Source organism: Oryctolagus cuniculus, chromosome 2 (genome assembly GCF_051225735.1).
Source record: "Oryctolagus cuniculus isolate XC-2025 breed Fujian yellow rabbit chromosome 2, ASM5122573v1, whole genome shotgun sequence".
NCBI classification, from domain to species: Eukaryota; Metazoa; Chordata; class Mammalia; order Lagomorpha; family Leporidae; genus Oryctolagus; species Oryctolagus cuniculus.
This window is the reverse complement of record NC_142868.1, coordinates 152,462,030-152,483,970: the sequence shown is the minus strand read 5'-3', so window position 1 is coordinate 152,483,970 and position 21,941 is coordinate 152,462,030. Positions and strand designations below refer to the sequence as shown.

The following is a 21,941-nucleotide window of genomic DNA, read 5'->3' as shown; positions in this document are numbered from 1 at the left end:
TTCTGTTCAGTAACAACAGTAGCCTAATGCTGTGTCACAAATTCACCTCTCTCCATCTCATCATGAAGGTACTGTCTGATCTCCACATCACAAGAAGGGTGAGTACTGTACAATAATATATTTCATAGAACTTAAAATCATTAATTTTTATTAGCTATTAGTAATCTCTTACTACACCTAATTGATAAGCTTAAGGTATGCATGTATAGCAAAATACCATATGCACAGGGTTCAGTGCTATCTGATTTCTGGATGTCTTAGAACATAGTCACTCACTAATAATGGTAGAATAGAGTGTATTAGACGTCTTTGGGATTGGCAAGCTCTTTTTACCTCAAAGATGTAATACTCATTCCAAAATGATCAGGACAAATAATCTAAATGTTATGGGTTGTATTTGAAAAGAGTTCTGTAGAGCAAGAGGAAAAGAATGAAGGAATAACACTTGGCTAAAAGTATGTTATGATTTTTAAATGATTACTAACCACTTGATATAAAAATCACTTCTTTGTTTTATTTCTTTTTATATCAGTTTGATAAGTGAATGTTAATCCAACACAATTTTTTGAGGAACAAAGTTAAAACCTAAAATGGAAAGGTAATATTTTAAAAAGACAAATCAGCCAAACAATGGTGTCTCCTGGGTGTTAAGATTCCTATGGCTGGTATTAGGTATTGCCAAGTAAAAAGATTTTGCCGTTCAACTCCAAAACCCTCATTAGCATTAGTTTTAAAAGGAAATGTTACAGTTTTTTAATAACTGATTTGGTATTTAATAACAGCTAAAGGTACAATGGCAAAACAATGAAAAGAGAACCCTTTGTAGAACAGAAAAGGACAACTTAACATCAGGTTTTGTTAAAGGGTGTTGTAAGTGCAACATTATCTGTAAGCATTCCTTTTAAGGCATTTTCATTGTCCAGACAGCTCAACATGTACATCAAGGTTTATATTATAAAAGGGGCTCCTTTTGTAGTATTCATTCAAGGCTTAAAGAAAAAAATACATCTCAGAACTAAGTGTACCTGAAAGGAAAAACGTAACAATTCACCACTTTTTTCATAAAGAGCAACTTAAAACACAAAAGTCATTTAGCATACATTATTACTCCCCATTGTAATTGCAGATTTGATACAGTACAGGCTATTGTACTTCATTTGTGAGGTGCTGCAATTCCATGATGTGCACAGTGATTTTTAAGTAGGCTGTTACCCTGCCTTGCATGAAAGGTGCTACAAATAAACCTGTTTTGAGAACTCTTTGGTAATCACCAATTCAAAAAGTTAGACCAAAACATTTCCAAATGGCCAGATTGTAAGCACATTATCAGAGCTCTGGGCCAAAACAATTACCCTGTATATCGAATTCTTCAGTTTCCTCGGGGTTTTGGTGTTGATTTCGAGAAGAGTCAGAAAGTAAAAGCATGTCAGGAAAATAGCCCTGGTTCATTTTCAGTTGGCTTTACTACTGTTTGGTATAAATTTATGTAAAGGAAGAGTGGCTTCCTCCAAAGTTTGCTTCTGAAGTTACCTTTTGGAGAAAGTAAAATATTCCCATGGCTGCTATCTAATCCTTTCTTAATGTATGAAGAAGGTGATGCGTGCACTTGAGCATATTTGTATTTTCGCAGTCCCAACTTGTCTCTTCTCAAGGTGATTCGGTTTGGATATAGTACTCTACAGGCATCACTAAGCATTTTCTACTTGAAGCAGTAATGTGCTGCTTACCTCAACAGATTCTCTATTCTCTGTCTCAGGGTATTTGTGTCCTGGAAAGGTCAAGCTGTGATAGCATTCAAGCTCATGGGGCCACCTCACACTCATTACCTTTCAAATTTCAGTAATTAGCCTGGGACATGTCCTAGTTGTGCAAATTAGATGCTAGTTAATATAAATCTAAGGTACCCACTTTACTTAGTTAAAACATAATTTCTACATTTTCAATTTATCTACCTAAAAATGAATTTACATTTTTTACATGCAAGTTTCTCTAGATTGCCATTGATACTCATTTCCAATTTGATATTTGAATCAGGAAGTCATGATGGAGGAAAAATATTTTAAAGTTTATAGAGAACAGATTTTTAATATTTGCTGTTCAATATTTGTATTTTAGCAAGAATCCTTTTTATTTACATTTACATAGCACCTTTCATCTAAGAGTTTCAAAGTAATCTAAATTTATCGAATTATTTGGTGACACAACTTAAAATTACTTGTGGCACCGAGTTAATTCAAGTTCTCTAACTTCCATTTCAACTTCTGGTCAACTGGACATGCTGTCTCTATTTTTTATTGATGGTCTTTCCAAAGGTGACTGTGAACACAACAACACTGCTATTGGCCTAGAAAGAGAGACTGAGAGGCAGACAGACACAGACAGATACACACACACACACACACACAGGGGTAAGAGAGCGAGCCTGACTTTTTCTCATGGCTACCAGGTTAGTGATGAAACATACTGCTTATAAACCACACATGATGGAAAATGGAATTCAAAAAGTTCTTTAGAGCTGGTAATGAAAGCCTAAGAAGTGCACTGTTAAAAACAGTATTTCCTTATTTCAGGCCTTAAAGATTATTCATGTTAAATAACTAATTTGCATTAATGAGTATCAATGCATTTTTTTACATTTCATAAGAAAATAAAACTGTGATATAAAATTGAAACTACTAAAAAATTGATGTTTCCCTGGGTTAACTAAATCTACTTTTTTTGTGCTTCTTCCAAATGTTTAAGGTAACAAATGCTTACAAATATTTCAAAAGTACCAATAACAGTTATCAACTTTAATGTAATATTATAAAGGACAAAAACAAAATTTCTATGATAACCTTAATAGTAAATGAGTTCCTGGCAAAATGCTGATTATAGTAAATTATTTACAGTATTTCTGCCATAAGAAAACCTCTTAAGCAACAGCTCTCAAGTAAGAAAATCAAAGACATACATAAATGGATTAAAATACAACAGCTTTATCTTGGGAATGTTATTTGCTGGAAAACCATCTTACTAAAAAATGTCTCGGAAAAACTTTTAATTACTTGGACTCACGTATGAATGCTCAGTGTTGCTTAATGGGGAATATGTAAAGATTAATATCTCTATAAATTTTTATAACTATCTCATTATTGTTTGACCTTATAAACTGTGCATCAAAATAACTGGCTTAAAAAGAAAAGTACCAACACATGCAGTCTGTTAACCAAATAAGGCTCTGACATGCCAAAACAATTTTCTCTGTATCTTGATATATAGTACATTCCACAAAATACTACAGCATTTAATTTAGATTTACACAACTAAATATAAATGGCTAGATTTTAGCTAATATTTAGCAGAAGCATTAAGCAAACATGGATAAATTCATAAACAACCGATGGAAGAAGCAGATTGTTCTTGGAGTACTTCTTGAAACACTTGACCTTAAAACACATGGTCCTTAGTGAGAGAACGTCCTTTATTCAGTAGATCTTAGTAGTACAATGTAAAATAAAGTCCTAAAACCTTCTAAGAATTTTGGCAGTTGAATCCAGTAGTGCTCCTTGATTCAAGGAAGGAATGAAGGTTTGTATTTCTTGCCTGCTCTATTCACGAAGGATTAAGTCTCAAAGGTTTTTTTTTTTTTTTTTTTAATGATTTTATAGTTGCTAGGTGTCTTGTTACTTCAGAATTAAAGGCTTCATACTGAGAAACTGAAGGACACTTTTCTCTCTGTATTTAGTTGGAAGGTAGAAAGAAGAAAGAAAATATAAGAAAGATTGAAGATAGATATAAAAATACAGAGCAGCCACTATTAAGAACAGCATGCATCAGATATTTCTATGGAATGAGAGCGACAGAAAATCAGAATTTTTCTTTGAGTGACTCTTTTATAGAACAGCATTTAGTTGATTCTCAGAAATCGTCAAGAAAATTGTGGGGAAGTTGCATTCCACCACACAAAAAAAGACTTCAAACTAAAAAAGGAATTCTTAATATATTAACCATTAGTAAAACTAAATTTAAAATGGAGGAGAAAATATTTTTAAAATGTTATTTTTTCCCTGCACTAACAGGCAAAAACCTGTGGCAACCAACTAATCTTGCTTTCACTAATAAGTAAGATAGAAAGTCAACCAATTAAGCAAGCAATATTTACATCTGTTAATGCAAGATGCACTTGGTTCTCATACTTAATTTGGTTAGTTTACATAAATGAGACTGATCTCATTTGCATTTTAAGCAGGAAACTCACCACTTGGCCCACATGTCATGTAGTGGGTAATAGAATTAGGAGCTTTGTTGCTCCCTAGACCTGCTTTTTGAATTTCTGCTTTCTTGTACTTTGTCCATATCTGCAGGAGAAAAGCATTTCATGTTATTTAATCAAAGGTTAACAATACAATTCATGAAGAAAAGAAACTAAAGAGCTCTCACTGGGTAGGGCAAGGAGAAGGAAACTAACTGGGAAACTTATGAATATGAGAGACATCTCGTATTTAAGAGACTGATTTCTATGGTCATTTTCAAAGCTATAAATAAAAATTTTCAGAAAGCTGATACTATTTCTTAAAAACTAACAATGATAGTTTTTCCTCTCAGTGTGAGTTAGGCTTACTCACTTTGTTTATTTACTAAATAGTCACCATATATTGTCAAAGTAAAAAATAATCTTGCAAACAGCAGGAGAAACATTTAGAATGAAATATTTATATTATTAGTTAAGAAATAACCAGGGCTGATGTATATTTTCTAGGCAAATAATATACCAAATTATATTGGTTGTAGCTAAAATCACTTTGATCACAGGAACCTAATGTGTAATATATTTACAATACCACACAAATCTCATAATTTCTAGAAACTTCAGGCAGGAATATGAAAAGCCATTCATTTTCATTGCTTATAGAATTAGGGTGCTTGGCAGCACATATATTAAAATAGAGTTAGGGCACTGAATCTTCAAGTCATTTTTCAACTAATCCTTTGGGAAGCTGCAAGACCATTCATTGTGAGGTCTTAGAGGAAGTTAAGTGCAGCTGCTCAGTTGAGTCAAAGTTGCCTCACTTTTAGCTTTAAAACAGAATTCTGGCCACCTGTTTCATTTAGAGAACATATTATGTTGATTTTTAAGAATGTTTTGGAAACATGGGTTCCATATGATCCCTAAGGTTTCTCTACTACTAAAAATTTGATTCCAAGTACTATAAAGAAACATAGGCAATAAACTAATGTTCTGGGGGAATTTTATGACTCTATTCTCAAGATAGTCCTCAAAGCACATGGTCATGGTATGTGTTTGTCTTATATGCACAGTGCATATTTTTCTTTTTTTTCTTTTTTTTTTTGACAGGCAGAGTGGACAGTGAGAGAAAGACAGAGAGAGACAGAGAGAAAGGTCTTCCTTTTTGCCTTTGGTTCACCCTCCAATGGCCGCTGCGGCCAGCGCATCGCGCTGATCCGAAGCCAGGAGCCAGGTGCTTCTCCTGGTCTCCCATGCGGGTGCAGGGCCCAAGGACTTGGGCCATCCTCCACTGCACTCCCGGGCCATAGCAGAGAGCTGGCCTGGAAGAGGGGCAACTGGGACAGAATCTGGTGCCCCGACCGGGACTAGAACCGTGTGTGCCAGGGCCACAAGGCGGAGGATTAGCCTATTGAGCCATGGCGCTGGCCAACATATTTTCTTTTTGAAAAGGTACTACATGGGGCAGGTGTTGTGGCATAGTGAGTAAAGTTGCTGCTTGCGACACCAGCATCTCATATGGGCACCGGTTTGTGTTCTGGCTGCTCTGTTTTTAATCTAGCTCCCTGGCCCAGAGAAAAGCAGCAGAGGATTGGATACCTCTGCCTATGTTTGAGACCTGAAAGAAGTTCCTGGCTCCTGAATTTGGCCTGGCCTAGTCTGGGCTTCTGTGGTCAGCTGGGGAGTGAACCAATGGATGGAAGATTGGTCTCTCTCTGTTGTAACTTTTTCAAATAGAAGAAATCTTTTTCTTTAAAAATGAAAAGATGTTAGATATATAACTGTAGCCATCTGAGTAGCAAGCACATTTCCTATAAGTGTAATTTTGGATACTAATTACATAGTTTGCAATATAATAGCACATGATTTTCCAAGTATTTTTAATGGATAAAGTTAATATTTTAAAATGTTACTGCCAGATTCTTGACATACAAAAGGCTGAATTAGCTGTGAAATATTCTTCGACTCAGTGTAGAAAAGAAATAATACCAATTATTACACTTCTATCATGTATGGTTTTTATCTAGTTTCAGCTATGTTTCCATTAAGTTTTATTATTAGGTATAAAAAAAAGGATATTAGCACCAACAATATTTGAAATATTTGACAACTGACAATGACATAGAATGATGTATCATGCTGAAAATATATTAGGTGGTACCAAAAAAACATAAAATTTTCTGATTGCGTTCATTTGGTTACCTGTTCCAGCAGAATCATTTTTACTGATAGCTATAAGAAAAAGTATAGTCAACAATATAAATGTAAAGAGCTTAGCCCCCCCCCCAAAACAATCTTGTGTAAATGCCAGAGGGTAGCTTAATTTAAAATAATAAAAATTTCATTAAGCAACTAGTCTCTTTAGATTCTTTGGGCCAATAAGAATAAAAATTTAATATAAGTATAAAATAATTTCCTCCTCACTTACAAAGTCACATTTCAAGAATTCCTTCCAGATGCCAGGTGAGGTTCTATCATTAGTATTACTTGGGATGAATCAGGATGGCAAAAACATTCCAGAAACAGAACTACGACATTCTCATTCAGAAGTAAGAGAACTGGTGTTAAGGTTTTTTTTGTTTTGTTTTGTTTTTGTTTTTGTTTTTTTTTTTTAATAATCTGGAAGTTAGGGATCCATGTTTAGCTAATTTGCTTTAAAAGTGCTATGAACAGATAATTTAGAACATAAAAGTTTATGTCACTGGAATCAAGAGTTAGCAAATATTTTCTTTTTTTTAAGCTAAAGAGTTTTATTGTCAGCTCTAAAATATTTTGTACTCAAATACTTGTCTTCTTAGATGGTCATAAGCCCTGATTTTACATTTTAGCATGTGTTATTTTTTAAAGTTCTAAGGATATCCACATGTACTTTCATAATAAATCATGTGAGTAACAATTTTCAATATTCTGTAAATCTGTAAATTTGCTACCCTTTTTGAACAGAAGTAAAAATACAAATTTCCAACAAAATATGACTTTATTGCTCTTTGACACTATATAAAAAAAGAACTGGAAAACTTGTGCTAATTGCAAGTAAATATGTCATCTTGAAGGAAAGAGTATTTGAGATTTTGTATTTATCAGATGAAGAAAAGTTCTAAGAAGAAATAGAATTAGTAATATTCTCCTAATCTGTTTAAATACACTTAAATTTGATGGTGTATTCTAGGAATAACACTAAATTTATAAGTATTAATGTCTGAAATCTGAATGCTGTTTTATAAATATGGGCATTATTAACATTTGCTACATTAAGTGTTAAACTGAATCAATGATTTCTTTGAAACTCAAATAGGATACCATAATTAAATGGCAAAAGGGATGGCATCTTTTTACATATTTTACTCATTAATACTGTATATGTGCAATATAAAATGCACATTTCTGGAAATAGTGGGATGAACAAGAGCAAGGGAGAGGGAGAATGCGGGAGGCAAGGATAAATGAACATTGTTTTTTGGAAGAAGTAAAGAGAATATGACTTGGAAATGCCTTCTTGCTAATGGAGCATGCAACTGTTTCAACATGCTTCTGATTATCAAAATAACAGACCTTATCAAGTGAAAAAATATGAAAGAGGAGCATATATGGTTAAGGTTTCTAATGACATGCAGAAAATATACAATGCAATTAATATCATGCAGGTTTTAGAGTGATTACACATTCACATTTATATATACATGCCATTGTGTACAGCTGAACACTATGCAACAATTTTAAAATAAGAATGTAAATCTAGCAAAATGATACTTCCAACAGCAGCTCTTCAAATCAGATTAGAGAGAAGCATAATGCATATCAGATTACATCAATAAATTGTGCAACTTTGATCATACACAACCATATTCATACCAAAGAGTTTGATTATCCTCAGAAACCAACAATGCAGCTTCTGTGTCATCAGGATAGAGGCATGCAGGAGTGATAAGGTTATTGCTATCTACACAAGACTCTGGATTACTGCTTCTAGGATTCTGATTATCAGAAAATTGTTCATTCTCTTTCCATACAGCTTTATCTAAAGAGGCTTGATCAGTTACTCTGGTGACTGGCTTGGGAGGTAACCCACTTATGTTACTAACTAATTCTGTGTTCAGTGATAAAAATGGCTGAGATGAGTGAACCACAGCAAACGATGCTATGCTATCTTTAGCTGATATTCCAAATATGTTATTGGACATATTAATGGTAGTAAAAGTTTGGTTTGGAAGATGTAACTTTTCAGTTCTTGAGTTTCTAGCTTGGGCATATGGAGACTCAGGCTTATCTATAATTAAATTATTTTGGGCATGAGAACCTATAGCATGTGTTGGACCATAAAGTGCTTCAGAGGACCACTGGTGTAAAGGGTACTCACTAGATGCTGCAGTGCTGCTGCTATCAGCAGTAGATGATGGTGAATCAACTGACACAGGCAGTCTACTGTCCTTGGTCAAAAAATCATGGATGCTTGTCCTTCGTGTAGTTCCTTCAGCAGTAGAGATCACACTGCTTGCACGAGGTAAAGTGGCGTAAGGATTACTATCTTTTGATTGTCGTGACAGAGAAGTTTCTTTTACTATTTTCATCTTTCCTTGAGTGCCTTGTGTAGGCTTTCCTGCAGAACTAATGAAGCAGGCATCTTCAGTCTTTCGAGGACCAGGTCTCACAAACTCAGGCTTAGTTGTCCGTCTATCATAGAAGTCTCCTGGGGCTTTTCCGCTTACTGACCTGGACAGACCACAGCTAACTGGCTTGTCTTTTCCCAAAAAATCAGAAGAGACAGATAAACTTTTCATTACTTCATCTAAAAGATTCTCTTGACTTGAGGACTTTATCTGTTTAAAAAAAAAATCAAAGAAGATGAATGAATAAAGCCCTGTTTTTGCTTTCCTGATATTACACTGTATAATATTAAAGTGGTTAGTATCTCCTGACACCCTTTAACTGGAAAAAAAATCACAGAAATTTAACTTGGGGCTGTCATTATGGTGCAGTAGGTTAAGCTGCTGCTTGTGATGCCACCATCCCATACCGGAATGCTGGTTCCAGTCCTAGCTGTTCTACTTCCAATCCAGCTCCCAACTGATGCACTTGGGAAAGCAGCGGAAGATGGCCCAACTACCTGTACCTCTGCCACCCATGTAGGAGACCAGGATGGAGTTCCAGGCTCCTGACTGGCCTGGTGCAGCCCTTTGGGCATGACCCAGTAGATGGAAGATCTCTCTCCTTTCTGTCTCTCCCTCTCTCTCTTGCACTCTGCTGTTTTAATTAAATAAATCCTTAAAAAGAAAAAAAAGGTAACTTGTGTTAATCTAAATCAAGGTCACAATAGATAAAACTAACCTGTATTGAGGTAAGCTTGTTGCTTTCTTCCAAAAACTGCTGTAGAGTAACAACTTCACTTCCAGGGGAACCAGTTTTGATCTTGTGATATGCTCGACTTTCTAGTGTTTCAGGCATTTTGTGTTGGAGCACTGGACTTGATCTGGTCTGTCTTTTCAAGTACTGGATTGGACTGCTACCACTGCTGGACCAAGTCTCATGATCATGAAGCAGGCTAAATTCTCCACTGCTGTGGCTTTGTGGCCTGCTTTGGTTATTAACTGCACCTGCTTTTGGAGTAAATGGTGTGTTCAGACTTCAATAATAAAAATGAAGTTAATATTACAGAAGTAGTAACATTTGTGACTGGGCTCATAGTCTATGAATAGCCTATTACACATTTAAGCTTTATTTACAAATGGTTGGTAAACCATGTTAATCTTACATCAGTCTAACAATTGTCTGCCATAGTTTGCTTCTTCATTTTGTCAAAATGATAAATATTTTAAGTTCTACAAAGGTAAAATTGCTTTACCACACTCAGAAACTCATATAAACCAAGCACTGAATACACGTGATAAATAAATAGAGTAAACCATACAGTTTTAAAAATTCAGGTTCTAAGAATTGTAAAACTCACAATTTAGGATTATATTTTAAGAACACTGTCCTAAAAGCAAAAAATTCTAATTCTCTGCCTCTTTTTAAAGTACTAATAACTTATTTAAGGGGTCTATGTTCATCCTACAGGAGTAACCTTAGAATTTTAAAATTTAAATACCATATAAATGGAAAGATGCAATCAATAAGAAAATGCTAGTAAAAATAGAAAATCAAATATGTAGTATTTTACCTTTTCTTTTTTTAAATGCCTAAGTCATCAGAGTATTCCTGCTTTCCATTGATGGTATTGTGACTGTATAGCCTCTAAGACTCAGTGGAGGCTGGGTAACTACATAAAATGGAGAGTAGCTAGTTCTGGAATAAAGTTCCCATAACATATACTATTCTTTAAGACCTCTGGTTAATTTTTTTTTAATTTAAAGTTTTTATTGGGGTCATTGTGGCATAGCAGGTAAAACTGCTGCCTGGGACAATGGCATCCCATAAGGGCGCTGGTTCGTGTCCTGGCTGCTCCACTTCCAGTCCAGCTCCCTGCTAATGGCCTAGGAAAGTAGCAGAAGATGGCCCAAGGGCTTTGGCCCCTGAAACCTACATGGGAGACCTGCATAAAGCTCTTGGTCTTGCCTGGGTCAGCCTCGGCCTTTGTGGCTTACTAGGAACTGAACCAGCAGATCTCTATCTTTCCCTTTCTCTCCCTCTTTCGCTGTATCTCTGACTTTCAAATAAATAAATAAATCTTTGAAAAAAATCTTTTGATTAATATGTAATACTTGTATGTGGGATATAGAGCAATACTTCAACATGTTTACATAGCACAAACCAATCCAGCCAGGCAACCAGCCTTTTGTTCTCTATCTTTCCTTATGTCTTTTGGAGCCTACCAGTTCCTCTCCTCCAGTTCATTATACAGCATTCGTGTGAACTATCATTACCCCACTGTGGTATGAAATAGCACAATTTGTTACTTCTGATGTATTTTGATAACTGTTATCTGACTTCCCTCTAAGCCTCTTCCCCTAATTCATTTTGATCAACAGCAATTTATATAGTACATCAAGGCAGAACATGTAATTTTCCATGGTTTCCTAATTACAAACAGTAAAGTGGGTCATGAAAGAATATAGCTTCTGTTATGTAATGTTTTATACACATAAGATTTTCTTTAATTTTCAGATAAAAATTCATATTTTAGATTTTTCTTTTAAAAATGTTAATAGATACACCAAAATTGTACCTATTTATGAGGTAGCATATGATGTTTTTCATATTGTGTGATGTTCACATCAGGACAAAGCTCCATATTTATAATTTATAGTGAAAATATTCAAAATCCTTTCTTCCAGCCTTAAGTATAGTACATTATCATTACCTACAGTCACTCTACTGGGCAACCAGCACATCAGAACTACTTTTTCCTATATAACTACAACTTAGTACCCATTAATTAAGCTTTCTCTAATAGTTTTTCTATTGGGATATAAGAATTGTGATTATAAGAATGAAAAAATGAATCTTCCCCAAAATCAGGTATTTCAGATCACAGTAACAGTCACAGCATTAATGATAAAACTACATCTTAGACAAAATAATTTTCTAATCCAAGGAATGGAACAGGTACATTTATTATAATTTGACAAATTCTTATTACCAAGAATAACTAATAGTTGGGTTAAACAACTTTCAAATTTGAGTAGGCAGTATATCTTTAAGTAAAAAGACATGGTCAAGGTTTCCAGATATTTACATAAAAATTTCACCTTGGAATGCTTATTTAAAAATTCAAGAAAATAAATCTTGAAATAATTTATATGGAGCCATATGCATCCATACAGCTGTTGTTCAACACATACACACGTACATACTTGCTTCTTAAATTAAAAATAATGCTTCCCCTTATCTTGTGGGTAGATTAAGCTGGAAGTATCTGTAAAATATGAGCAATGTGACTTCAATGTACATGCGTCATGAGAAAATTAATGGCAACTATTTCCATGTTAAAGACAAAAAGTAAAGGAAGGACCTACAGATAATTTTGAAATATTAATTTTAAAATAAAGACTTTTTATCTGTGAAGATGAAAAACTGACACTAAAATAACTGCTCCTGTTTTTACATTTGTATACATTGAAATACATCTGTATTACAATGTGAAAAGTATAAAATGCTCCAAAGAACTATGTGTCAAACATAGATTGATTTGGATTTCATACTTTATCCCAGAACCTTCATCCTATTTCACACTTCTGCATAATGGAAATGGATGAACATTAATAAATTTACCTACAGCATACCTTTGACTTCATGGAGTGAAGCATTATTATTGCTATTGCTAGTGGATGTTCTGCCACTATCAAGGCTGGCTGGTCTTGAAGCTAAATGAAAAAAGCAGGAGACAGTGTGATAAAAATTCCAGCTGACACTGAATTTTACATTCTGATGACAGAATGCTTTGCGGAAGCAATCATGCACACTTTCACAGGCTGAGCATGCCCACAAGGAGTTGAATGTTAACCGATTAGGAAAGCAAAGGCATTCCAGTTAGTTCAGTAAGACACAGCACATGTCAGAACAACAGTTGAAATTCAAAGAACAGTGGATAGATAGAGTGCATATTTAGATTTGAAAATGATTTCTAGATGGATACCAGGACCAGGACTGTTTAGTTGAACAGGATACATTCCCCAAGCCCACCAAAAATGCTAATTAGGTCACTTAGAACAGATCAGATAAGGAACCCTACAGATTGCAGAGCTGCTATGAAGAAGAGGAACGTGAGCATCTGCATAGTTAATGACTTGTATTCCTATCCGTACAAGGGAAACAACTGTACAGTTAACATTATCCTATGCTACTTCAAATTCTCTTTACATATGAAGTTCCTTTAACATATTCTCTGTTGATTGTTAATAATTGAATTTGGTAAGATATGATTTTCCAGATGGAAATTTAAAAATCAGATATACTTGTTGCAGAACATTTTGTTCATCTTTTACCAAAGTTCACCTTTTACCAAAGTAAGTATTTTTTTTAAAAAGATTTATTTATCATTTATTCAAAAGGCAGAGTTACAGAGAAGGAAAGACAGAGGGGGATCTTCCATATACTAATTCACTCCCCAGATGGCTACAAAGGCTAGGACTGAGTAAGGCTGAAGCCTGGGGCCAGCAGCTTCTTCCTGGTCTCCCATGTGAGTGGCAAGAGCCCAAGCACTTGGGCCATCTTTCGCTGCCTTCATAGGCCATCAGCCGGGAACCGGATCAGAAGTGAAGAAGCCAGGACACAAACTGGCATCCACATTGGATGCCGAGGTTGTAGGCCGTGGCCGCCATGCCACAATGCTGGCTCCCTGAAGTAAATATTTTTAAACCAATGATAAAATGTAACTTCAATCTCATACAAAAATGGTAACAAAATTATCTCTGAGGATTGTGTAGGCATACTTTATAAAAGACCTTAATTAAAACAGAGAACATAGGGGGAACAGGCTGTATTAGGTTTGAAGAAATGGCAGGAGTAACTATGAGATGAAGGATAGGGAAAACATGCTTGTTGGCAATGCCACATTCACCTGTTCTGTGTGAGAGAGTTAGCATTCCTATTCTGTATTTAATAGGTACTCTCTAAATTCGTATCTTACCATGAACTCTGGATCCCGTACTAGAATCATCACTAATACCTTGTGGACTTATGTCTTCAAAGGATGTAGTATCTACATAAAATAGCAAAATGGATATAAAATTTTTTTAACAAAAATCCATTATAAAATTTTATTTATATAGAATATGGAAATTCTTACTCAATCATGTACAAAATATCTTGATTTAACATACTTCCTAGACTCAACCAGAAAGTGAAACTAGGAATAAGAAAGAGTAGCTCTGATTAGAGTTGACTTGCTTAGGAAAAACACCAGAATCAATGAAATAAACTCCCCTGTGACCCTGCAAAGCAAAATAAGAGCCTGTGTTGGTCTACCTGGTTCTCTGTTTGAAGTTGTAGTACTTTTAATTTTTTTTTAACTTATGTCACTCCTTCACTCCCTCTTTTTTTTCCACTTTTTACCTGGTTTCCTCCTTTCCTGTTAGTCATTATATGTTTATTATGATTAGAGGCCTAGGAAAGATTTTAATTATTTGTGTAATATTTTAAAATTTAGAAAATTCCCTCAAATCAAATCTTCATGAGAATAAGATCATGTTTTATAATTATTTCAGGTTGTTGCTTTAAAAAGAAAGTACACAGGGAAAGTCAAATTAAAATTCCTGTTGCCAACAATTACACCATAGTGCAAACAGCAGACAGCCTATACCTTTATTATTAACCAACTGCTTGGATCTGAAGCCTGCAGAAGAGTTGACAGTTGAAAAGTTGATGGCTGTAGTAGAGAAGGCCATAGCTCCCAATTCTTTCCTCCTTTTACCCGTTGAAATATCATCAGGAACCTCCAAATTCTCAGAACTACCTGTCCACTGTCCTGCTAGGACCATGGACTGCACCAGGTCATTCATGGCTGGGATGCAAATGAAAGCAAATGAAATCAGCATGGTTAATGTGTTTGCTCTTATTTCTATTTCATATTATAAATGATCTGGGTTTTGTCTATGAATTAATGCAAATGGACTTAAAAACTATAACCATAAGGCCATCTAAATTATGACATGCATTCAGCTGAACAAAAAAGTAGGCCAAATGCTGATAAAATTTCAGTAAATACTTTTATCCCACCTCCACCCCCTTTAAAAGACAGAGAAAGGAATTTTACTATGTGCAACTGCCATGCTTTAGCGCAATGATGTGCAATATAATTAGAAGCCTTCATGTTGTTTTGTGGTGAACAAAAATGGAATGAATAAAGGTAAATGAAGAGCAGTTCTTATACAGCATCATTATTGGAAATGAAAAAGTCCTTGGTCAGAGCAGGTTACTGAAGAAATTATTCATTTTATGAATCAAGTAAGTATACCATTCAATAAAAACCTGAAAGAGATAGCCAAAGTGATAGACATTTAATGTAATCAAGTAACTACCCATTCTACTTAAAAAAGAAAACTCAGAATACTGCTATACAAAGAATGACAAACATTTTCAAGGGTTATAGTCCATTTTATTTATTGATTTAATTTGATTCATTAAGGAAATAAATTCCTAATGCTAATGGTAAAGGTTTTGTTATATTTTCTTTAAGTAAATTTCCTTAAATAAATTTCTTTGGGAAAAAAATCTCTATAGCATATAAAATTAATGGTCTTTCTCTACCAGCTTTTAGGAAGCACTGGAAATTTACAGGCATACTGCATATGTGATTAAACATATGCATGTATATGTATCACTGACATACATATAGTGCTAATTTTGGAAAAAAAAAAATTCTTCCAGCTCCTTGTATGAAAGGAAGACTGCACTTTGCATAAAAAGAAAATTGGTACAGTCCAGAGAAAGGTTAGTGAAAAATTAGTAATGGAAGCCAATGTAGTCATTTGAAAGAAGCTGAACTGTCATAAAGTCTTACACATGGAACGACGGTAGCAGGCCTTCATTTTGTCTTTATCCTTCGGTCTGTTCCTCAAAAAGGGCAGTCTTTTCAGTGCAACCACTTTAATGTCAGAGCATGAGGAAAAACAGAAAAGGGAAATGAAAGAAAAAAGGAAGAAGAACAGATGGGAGTTAAATGTTGAAATTAAGGACAGAAATGAATGTTTTGAGTTTCAGCTATGTATGCTATATTATAGTTATTATTCTCATGCTGCTGAGTGATAATGAAATATGAAATATGTACTTGATATTTTAAAATACTTGAGAAAGCACTGAAGACAATGATGAGGAACATACACTTTGAAAGCTTGGATTGGCTATAGTCCTATACAAATAGGAACTGATTAGTGTTAGGAGGGACCAATTCTAGTAGACCTTTAAAATTAAGGCTATTGGTGAGTCATACAGTACATGATGAAAATGGACAAACTTTTTCAAGGTTCTATTTTTAATTTTTTAAATGGGAAGGATTTATTTTGGAAAAAAAAGTAATTCAGGAAAACTCATTCTATCAGAGCATTTAGTCATATCCATAAACAAAAATTAGGGTGCCAGGGGATGTTTAAAACAATCTCACTTTTAAAAGTCACATTTAAAACTTTCATCATTTTGTTAAATTTTAATAAAGAAAATATTAAACTGGATTCTGGTGCATTAATTATCAGTACAATGAAAATATATATACTTTCAACCAAAGTCTTACTAAAGATGAAATAAGAAATTATACTAAGTTGATTTTACAAAAGGTTGTTTGGGAGAAGAAACAAGGAATATTTTGACAGTGGTAATAAGTGTTAGCATTGAGCTCTGACAAAGCTAACAGGTAAGGAGGCACCCCTGAGCAACCAAAAATGAGAGGAAAAATAGGTACAACAGTTTTAGATATTCTGAAAGGCTTCTGGGCACATTTATAAAATGAAAAGAAGCTGGTGCCGCGGCTCACTAGGCTAATCCTCCGCCTAGCGGCGCCAGCACACCGGGTTCTAGTCCCGGTCGGGGCGCTGGATTCTGTCCCGGTTGCCCCTCTTCCAGGCCAGCTCTCTGCTGTGGCCCGGGAAGGCAGTGGAGGATGGCCCAAGTGCTTGGGCCCTGCACCCCATGGGAGACCAGGAAAAGCACCTGGCTCCTGGCTTCGGATCAGCGCGGTGCGCCGGCCGCAGCGCGCCAGCTGTGGCGGCCATTGGAGGGTGAACCAACGGCAAAGGAAGACCTTTCTCTCTGTCTCTCTCACTATCCACTCTGCCTGTCAAAAAAAAAAAAAGAAACACTGCAAAATTTTTTTCATTATGTAGAGGACTATCACTCACGTATAGGAGTCATTACAACAAAAATTAAAATGTTCATTAGTCACTAATCATTCTTAAGCTACACTTTAGTAAGACAACTACAACAAATTTATTAACTACAACTCATATATTCAGAAATGTAATTTGGGAGAAGGGAAAACAATTTGCATAAAGACTTTAAAACATATTGTATACAGCCTTAATAATGATGCTATTCGTCAGGATTTCTCATCATCATGTAAGTAATCAAAGCACTTTTGATAAACTGACAAGTGTCATTCATTAAAGAGAATGCAACTGACATACAACTTTTTAACTTGTTTGATTGCTATTAGGCACAATTATGACTCATTTAAGATTTTAATTTGACCTACTTCTTTTTAAACTTTGTAAACACAACTGTTCTCAATGATTAAAAAGAAATGAACTGAAAGCAATGTAAAAATGGACACTTAGCTAAAACAAAGCTGAGTGGTTGCAGCATGCACGTGTTATCTAATTTATTTTTTTTCTTTTTTGTTTTCAACTGTTTTCCAAAGACTGCTTTACTGACAGACAGACACTCTTCCAAAATGAATAGGATAAAAGATGTTTTAAATTTGCCAGGGTTGGAATGTGATTTTTCTTATAGCATTTGGTTTGCAGATATACACTGTTCTTTTCCCAAAGCATATTTAAATTAAGGGAACATTAGTATTGTTGGTTTTGTCCTTATTTCTAAAATTCTAAAACTGAACACTTGTAGGAAATGAGAACATTACAATATTTTTCTGAGTGTTTCAACAGAGGGTTTGAAAGAATGACAAATTTCTATCTCAAAAAAAGACTGTTCTGCCTTTCTTGACTGGTTTTCAAATCTGAATTAAAATGTCTTCAATTTAAAAAATAAGTACCCATTACTGTTATTAATTTAATAAGATGACAGATACTGTAAGGTAGCAGGTAAAATTAACTTATCTGCCACCTTTTTAAGGAGACTTTGATGATTTCTTCACAACTACTACTACTCAGAGATTTCCTGCAGGAAAAGACTCGGGGTAACTACAGTCTATGTCAGAGAATGAAACTGCTTTCTAGAGGCTCGTTAATGTATATCTGTGTATGTTTTGTGGTTGTTGCTTTTCTGTGGATTCTAGCTTTTAGGCTGCTCCAGTTATATTCTTAAACATAGCATCTAAGTCGGATAGATTACACACTAAAATAATGTTTTTTCAGACACAATTCACCTGAGGCTAAAACATTATGTATAGTTTTCTGAGTGCTTTTAGTCACCCAAGAGGAGAGACTATCCCTGAAGGAAGAAGCAGCTGCTTTTTTGCCAGGTATTTTTATTTCAAAAGAATGGCATGTGTGTCTGTTTTTTAATTTAACAGCACTAGTGATACTGTGAGAGGATTCAAAGTTTTCTGTTTATGTTTTTATGAGAACACTGATAGCAGTTAACTTCTTAGACATCTTCAAAGGGTAATGCTAGGGTTCTGAATTATTTTCTCTTGAAATACATTTCTTTAAGCTTTTACTTTGTTCTTGCTGTTTCAGCTAAGCACTTAAGTAATGTATAGGGCATGTTATGTTGTAATACTTCTAAATTTGTAATAAAAATTAAGTCACAAGTTTATATACAAAATTACATCTCACCATTTCTGTATTTCATTTTAACTGATCCTTTACTAAGTAATCCCTCAATAATTTTCTTAACTTTCGGGTGTTTCCAAATCACTGAATAACACCTTCTCATGTTTATACCTGTTTTTCTTTGCTTCTCCCAAGGTAACTTTGCTCCAATTTGACACCATTAAAGTACATGAACAAAAACTTCATTATAAACATCTTACTCTGGTTAGGTTTTAGGTAATTAGGAAAATGAAATCTTTACATATTTCTCACTTACTTCTCATAGTCAGCCTGCAAAGTATGAAGAAAAGGTAAAAGGCTTACCCATATTAACAGAACTATCAAGTGGCAGAAATATGCTGGCTCTTATTTCAATGTTCTACAATATTTTACCTCCCTGCCAAATGACAGTATCTGGGTATGTAGTAAATCTAATAATCATATGGTAGTGCACTACTGCAGTATGCAATTAATTTTATAATCATGTGAAAGTAAAACAAAATGCTATTCATCAGGCTATATTCTCTCAAGGAACTGCTGAAGTTTTTTATTTTCTTTTCCTTAAGAAATAGAAAGGATTCTATAGCAAAACTATGTTTAAAGAGTTTAAGCACTCACTGCTGCTTTTCTTGGTCCCCAAGGTTTGGCCATCTTCTAAAGAGTTTGAACCTACTGAAGAACTATCTTGACTATCTTGATGGGGGAGTTGGAGAAATCCTTCACTGGAGTCTGAGCGGGTAGGTGTTAATGTCAGAGATTTCTGACGATCCCGATTAATATCTTTCTTAGACTTTATCAATTTTCTCATTTTTAGAGTAATCCAGTTGCCTCTCCTAATGATTAAAAACATTCTTATTAGTCCAAAATTCAAAATATAAATCCTTCACAAAATTAGAAGCCTTAACAACTGAAATAATTGTTTTCAAAGTAAGAAGTCATAAAATTTGGTACCTTCTAGGAGGAGATGGGTCATAAAATTTGTATTGATCCATAATTTTCTCTTCTAATTTCTCCTTTTGTCGCCTTAATTCATTTAACTTATCACTATAAAAATAAAAATTGCATATAAGGACATGTATTTATATACATGCTATGAATATTATATAGCTATGAATATTAGATTATTTTATGACTATTATCTAACCTCTCCTTCAAAATTTAAACAAATATAGTTACCATAGTTGACAACTAAGAGTTTATTAGGTAATAATAATGGGATTTTCCCATGTTATTCTTCTTAAAAGAATTTACAATTTCCTTAAATAAAGGCATATAGGTTTTACTTGAAGAAAAAATTCCAAACTATAGTCTCATCACACAAAGGACTTCTATTTTTTTATAGCTATTAAACAAAAATTATGTCAAAATTAACTATTTTACCACTCTTGGATATTAACTAACTCAAATAATTTTTAGAATGAAGTAGTATAATTCATTAAAAAATATATACGCAAAAATGTTGAGTAGTTTGCTTACAATTATAGATATAGTAAACAATCTTGCAACCATATTTTCATCCTTTCGGGTACAATTATTTAGGCTTACTTTACTTGCAGAGTATTATTTGCTTAATCTAACAAATCATGAGAACACTAATTTCACCATATTCTAGACTTGTTTTTATGTTCTTGATAGAATATAGAAAAGAAACATGAAAGATCGAGTGATTTCTCTAAAGAAAAACTACAATGCCAAAGAATCTCTATTCAACACCCAGTGATCATTTACACTGAGGTACATATAAAAATGACAGGTAAGTAGTTTTGCATAGAATGTACTAGGAGAGAGAAGATATACTAGGGTACTTCAAAGACGATGATAAATTTATTTTGGTACAAAATATTTTTGAAACCCATGCACAGTTTTTGAATTATATGCCTTTCCACGAACTTTATGAAGATCCCTCATATGCATGGATTTCAACATTTTTATGCACCCAAACTAACCTGTGTTTTAACTGCATTTTCTACCAATTGTTTGAAGTATCCTGTACATAACTGACTATTATAATCTAAGATAGTAGGAATACCAAAATAAAAGACCTGTAGAGGTACAACACTAACTTCTATAAGAGAAAATACTTTCATCTTGGATGACCAAAGAAATCCTTATTTAAAAATAAGGCCATATTAAATAGGCTGAAGATAAGAAGGCTAAACTAAGTAGTTTAGCTGGAATACAGGTTGAGGGGAAGGAGTAAGTCAGGTTTAGATAGTGCTCAATGGGAAATCAAAAAGTGTCAGAAATTTCACTGCAAACTGATGTTATGCAATTTTAGCATAGGGTACTTTCATCCAGTGATGGAAGAGAATATATCAGAAAGACTGGAGGTAAAGAAAGCACCCAGCACCCAGGAAGCTAATGTGGTAGTCTAGTTAACTAGAAAGGCTGAATTAAGGTGGTAGGAACCAGGAAGAACTGATTTTACTTAAGATGCTTTGTGAAGTGATGTCAACAGTGCAACAGCAGATGTCCTATACTTTTATTATTAACCAACTGAATCAATCTGAAACCTGCAGAATGGCTCACAGTTGAGGACTATAGTAGAGAAAGACACAGCTCCCAATTCTTTTCTCCTTTTACCCATGGAAATGGAATTAAAGAATCTCCAAATTCTTCATACTACCTGTCCACCATCACTCCTACTAGGACCATGTGATAGAGGAAGTCAGCTAGATATGTCTGAAATTAGATTTGTAATTTAAATTCAATGTCAGGATAATTATTTGGAAGTCAACTATACAGGCACAATCAATGAAACTCTGCAAATGAATTAGTCACCAAGAGTCAGAATATTAAGATGACAAAGCTTTGGATAATGCTTCTACTTAAGAGACAAGAAACTCTAATGCCAAGAGCTTTTATATGTATTCAGGGCTTCTTAACTGAAAATGACTTTTCTGGCAGGGAGTAAAGAACATTTACCCCTGAAAGGACCGAAGATTTAATCTAAAGTGGCCAGGCACAAATGTGAAATTTCTTTGAGATATTGATCTTATCTTAAAAGTTTGATTGATATTATCTTAAAAGTTCATGCAAACTGCCTTTTGCTTCATGATATACCTGTGTCTTAATACAGAAATAATGTTCGCTGTCCAAATTATTTAATAAAATTAATGCTTCAGAAAAACGTATGATGTAGTTTCACAAGTGTGTGTGCCTGACTTACTCTCATGTATATCAGTTCTGAAAGGCACACATTATTAAATTTACTCCTTAGATAATCCTGGAAGGTATCATCTCTATTTTAGAGAAGAAGTAATTAAGGATCAAAGAAATGAAATGACTTATCTGTGGTCACATAGAGTGGAAAAACTGGGATACAGCTGTCTGATTTTAACATTTTTACTATT

The 21,941-nt window shown here is 34.3% G+C and overlaps 1 protein-coding gene and 1 long non-coding RNA gene across 16 annotated transcripts in view; one reads left to right on the top strand and one right to left on the bottom strand.

Moving 5' to 3' along the window:
- Window positions 1-488: 488 nt before the first annotated feature.
- Window positions 489-21,941, bottom strand: part of CCDC88A (coiled-coil and HOOK domain protein 88A) — a 144,503-nt gene continuing 123,050 nt past the window's right edge. For 2 of the 14 annotated variants that reach the window (XM_089326406.1, XM_089326412.1), the window contains 8 exons: window positions 19,540-19,632; window positions 19,207-19,421; window positions 15,666-15,749; window positions 14,466-14,666; window positions 13,794-13,865; window positions 12,448-12,528; window positions 9,554-9,822; window positions 7,187-9,045 (listed from right to left, as the gene is read on the bottom strand). In XM_089326406.1, coding sequence (XP_089182532.1) covers window positions 8,059-9,045; window positions 9,554-9,822; window positions 12,448-12,528; window positions 13,794-13,865; window positions 14,466-14,666; window positions 15,666-15,749; window positions 19,207-19,421; window positions 19,540-19,632 — 2,002 coding nt within the window. In that variant the 3' untranslated portion in view covers window positions 7,187-8,058. Of the gene's footprint in view, window positions 3,718-4,240; window positions 4,341-7,186; window positions 9,046-9,553; window positions 9,823-12,447; window positions 12,529-13,793; window positions 13,866-14,465; window positions 14,667-15,665; window positions 15,750-19,206; window positions 19,422-19,539; window positions 19,633-21,941 lie in introns of those variants that run through there. The other 12 variants (XM_089326414.1, XM_089326415.1, XM_089326416.1 and 9 more) reach the window with 12 other exon arrangements.
- The window catches only part of LOC138848616 (uncharacterized), a 29,383-nt gene continuing 26,679 nt past the window's right edge, over window positions 19,238-21,941 (top strand). The window contains exon 1 of one of the 2 annotated variants that reach the window (XR_011386634.2): window positions 19,238-19,325. This is a non-coding gene — a long non-coding RNA (uncharacterized LOC138848616). The remainder of the gene's footprint in view (window positions 19,326-21,941) is intronic. The other variant, XR_011386635.2, reaches the window with a different exon arrangement.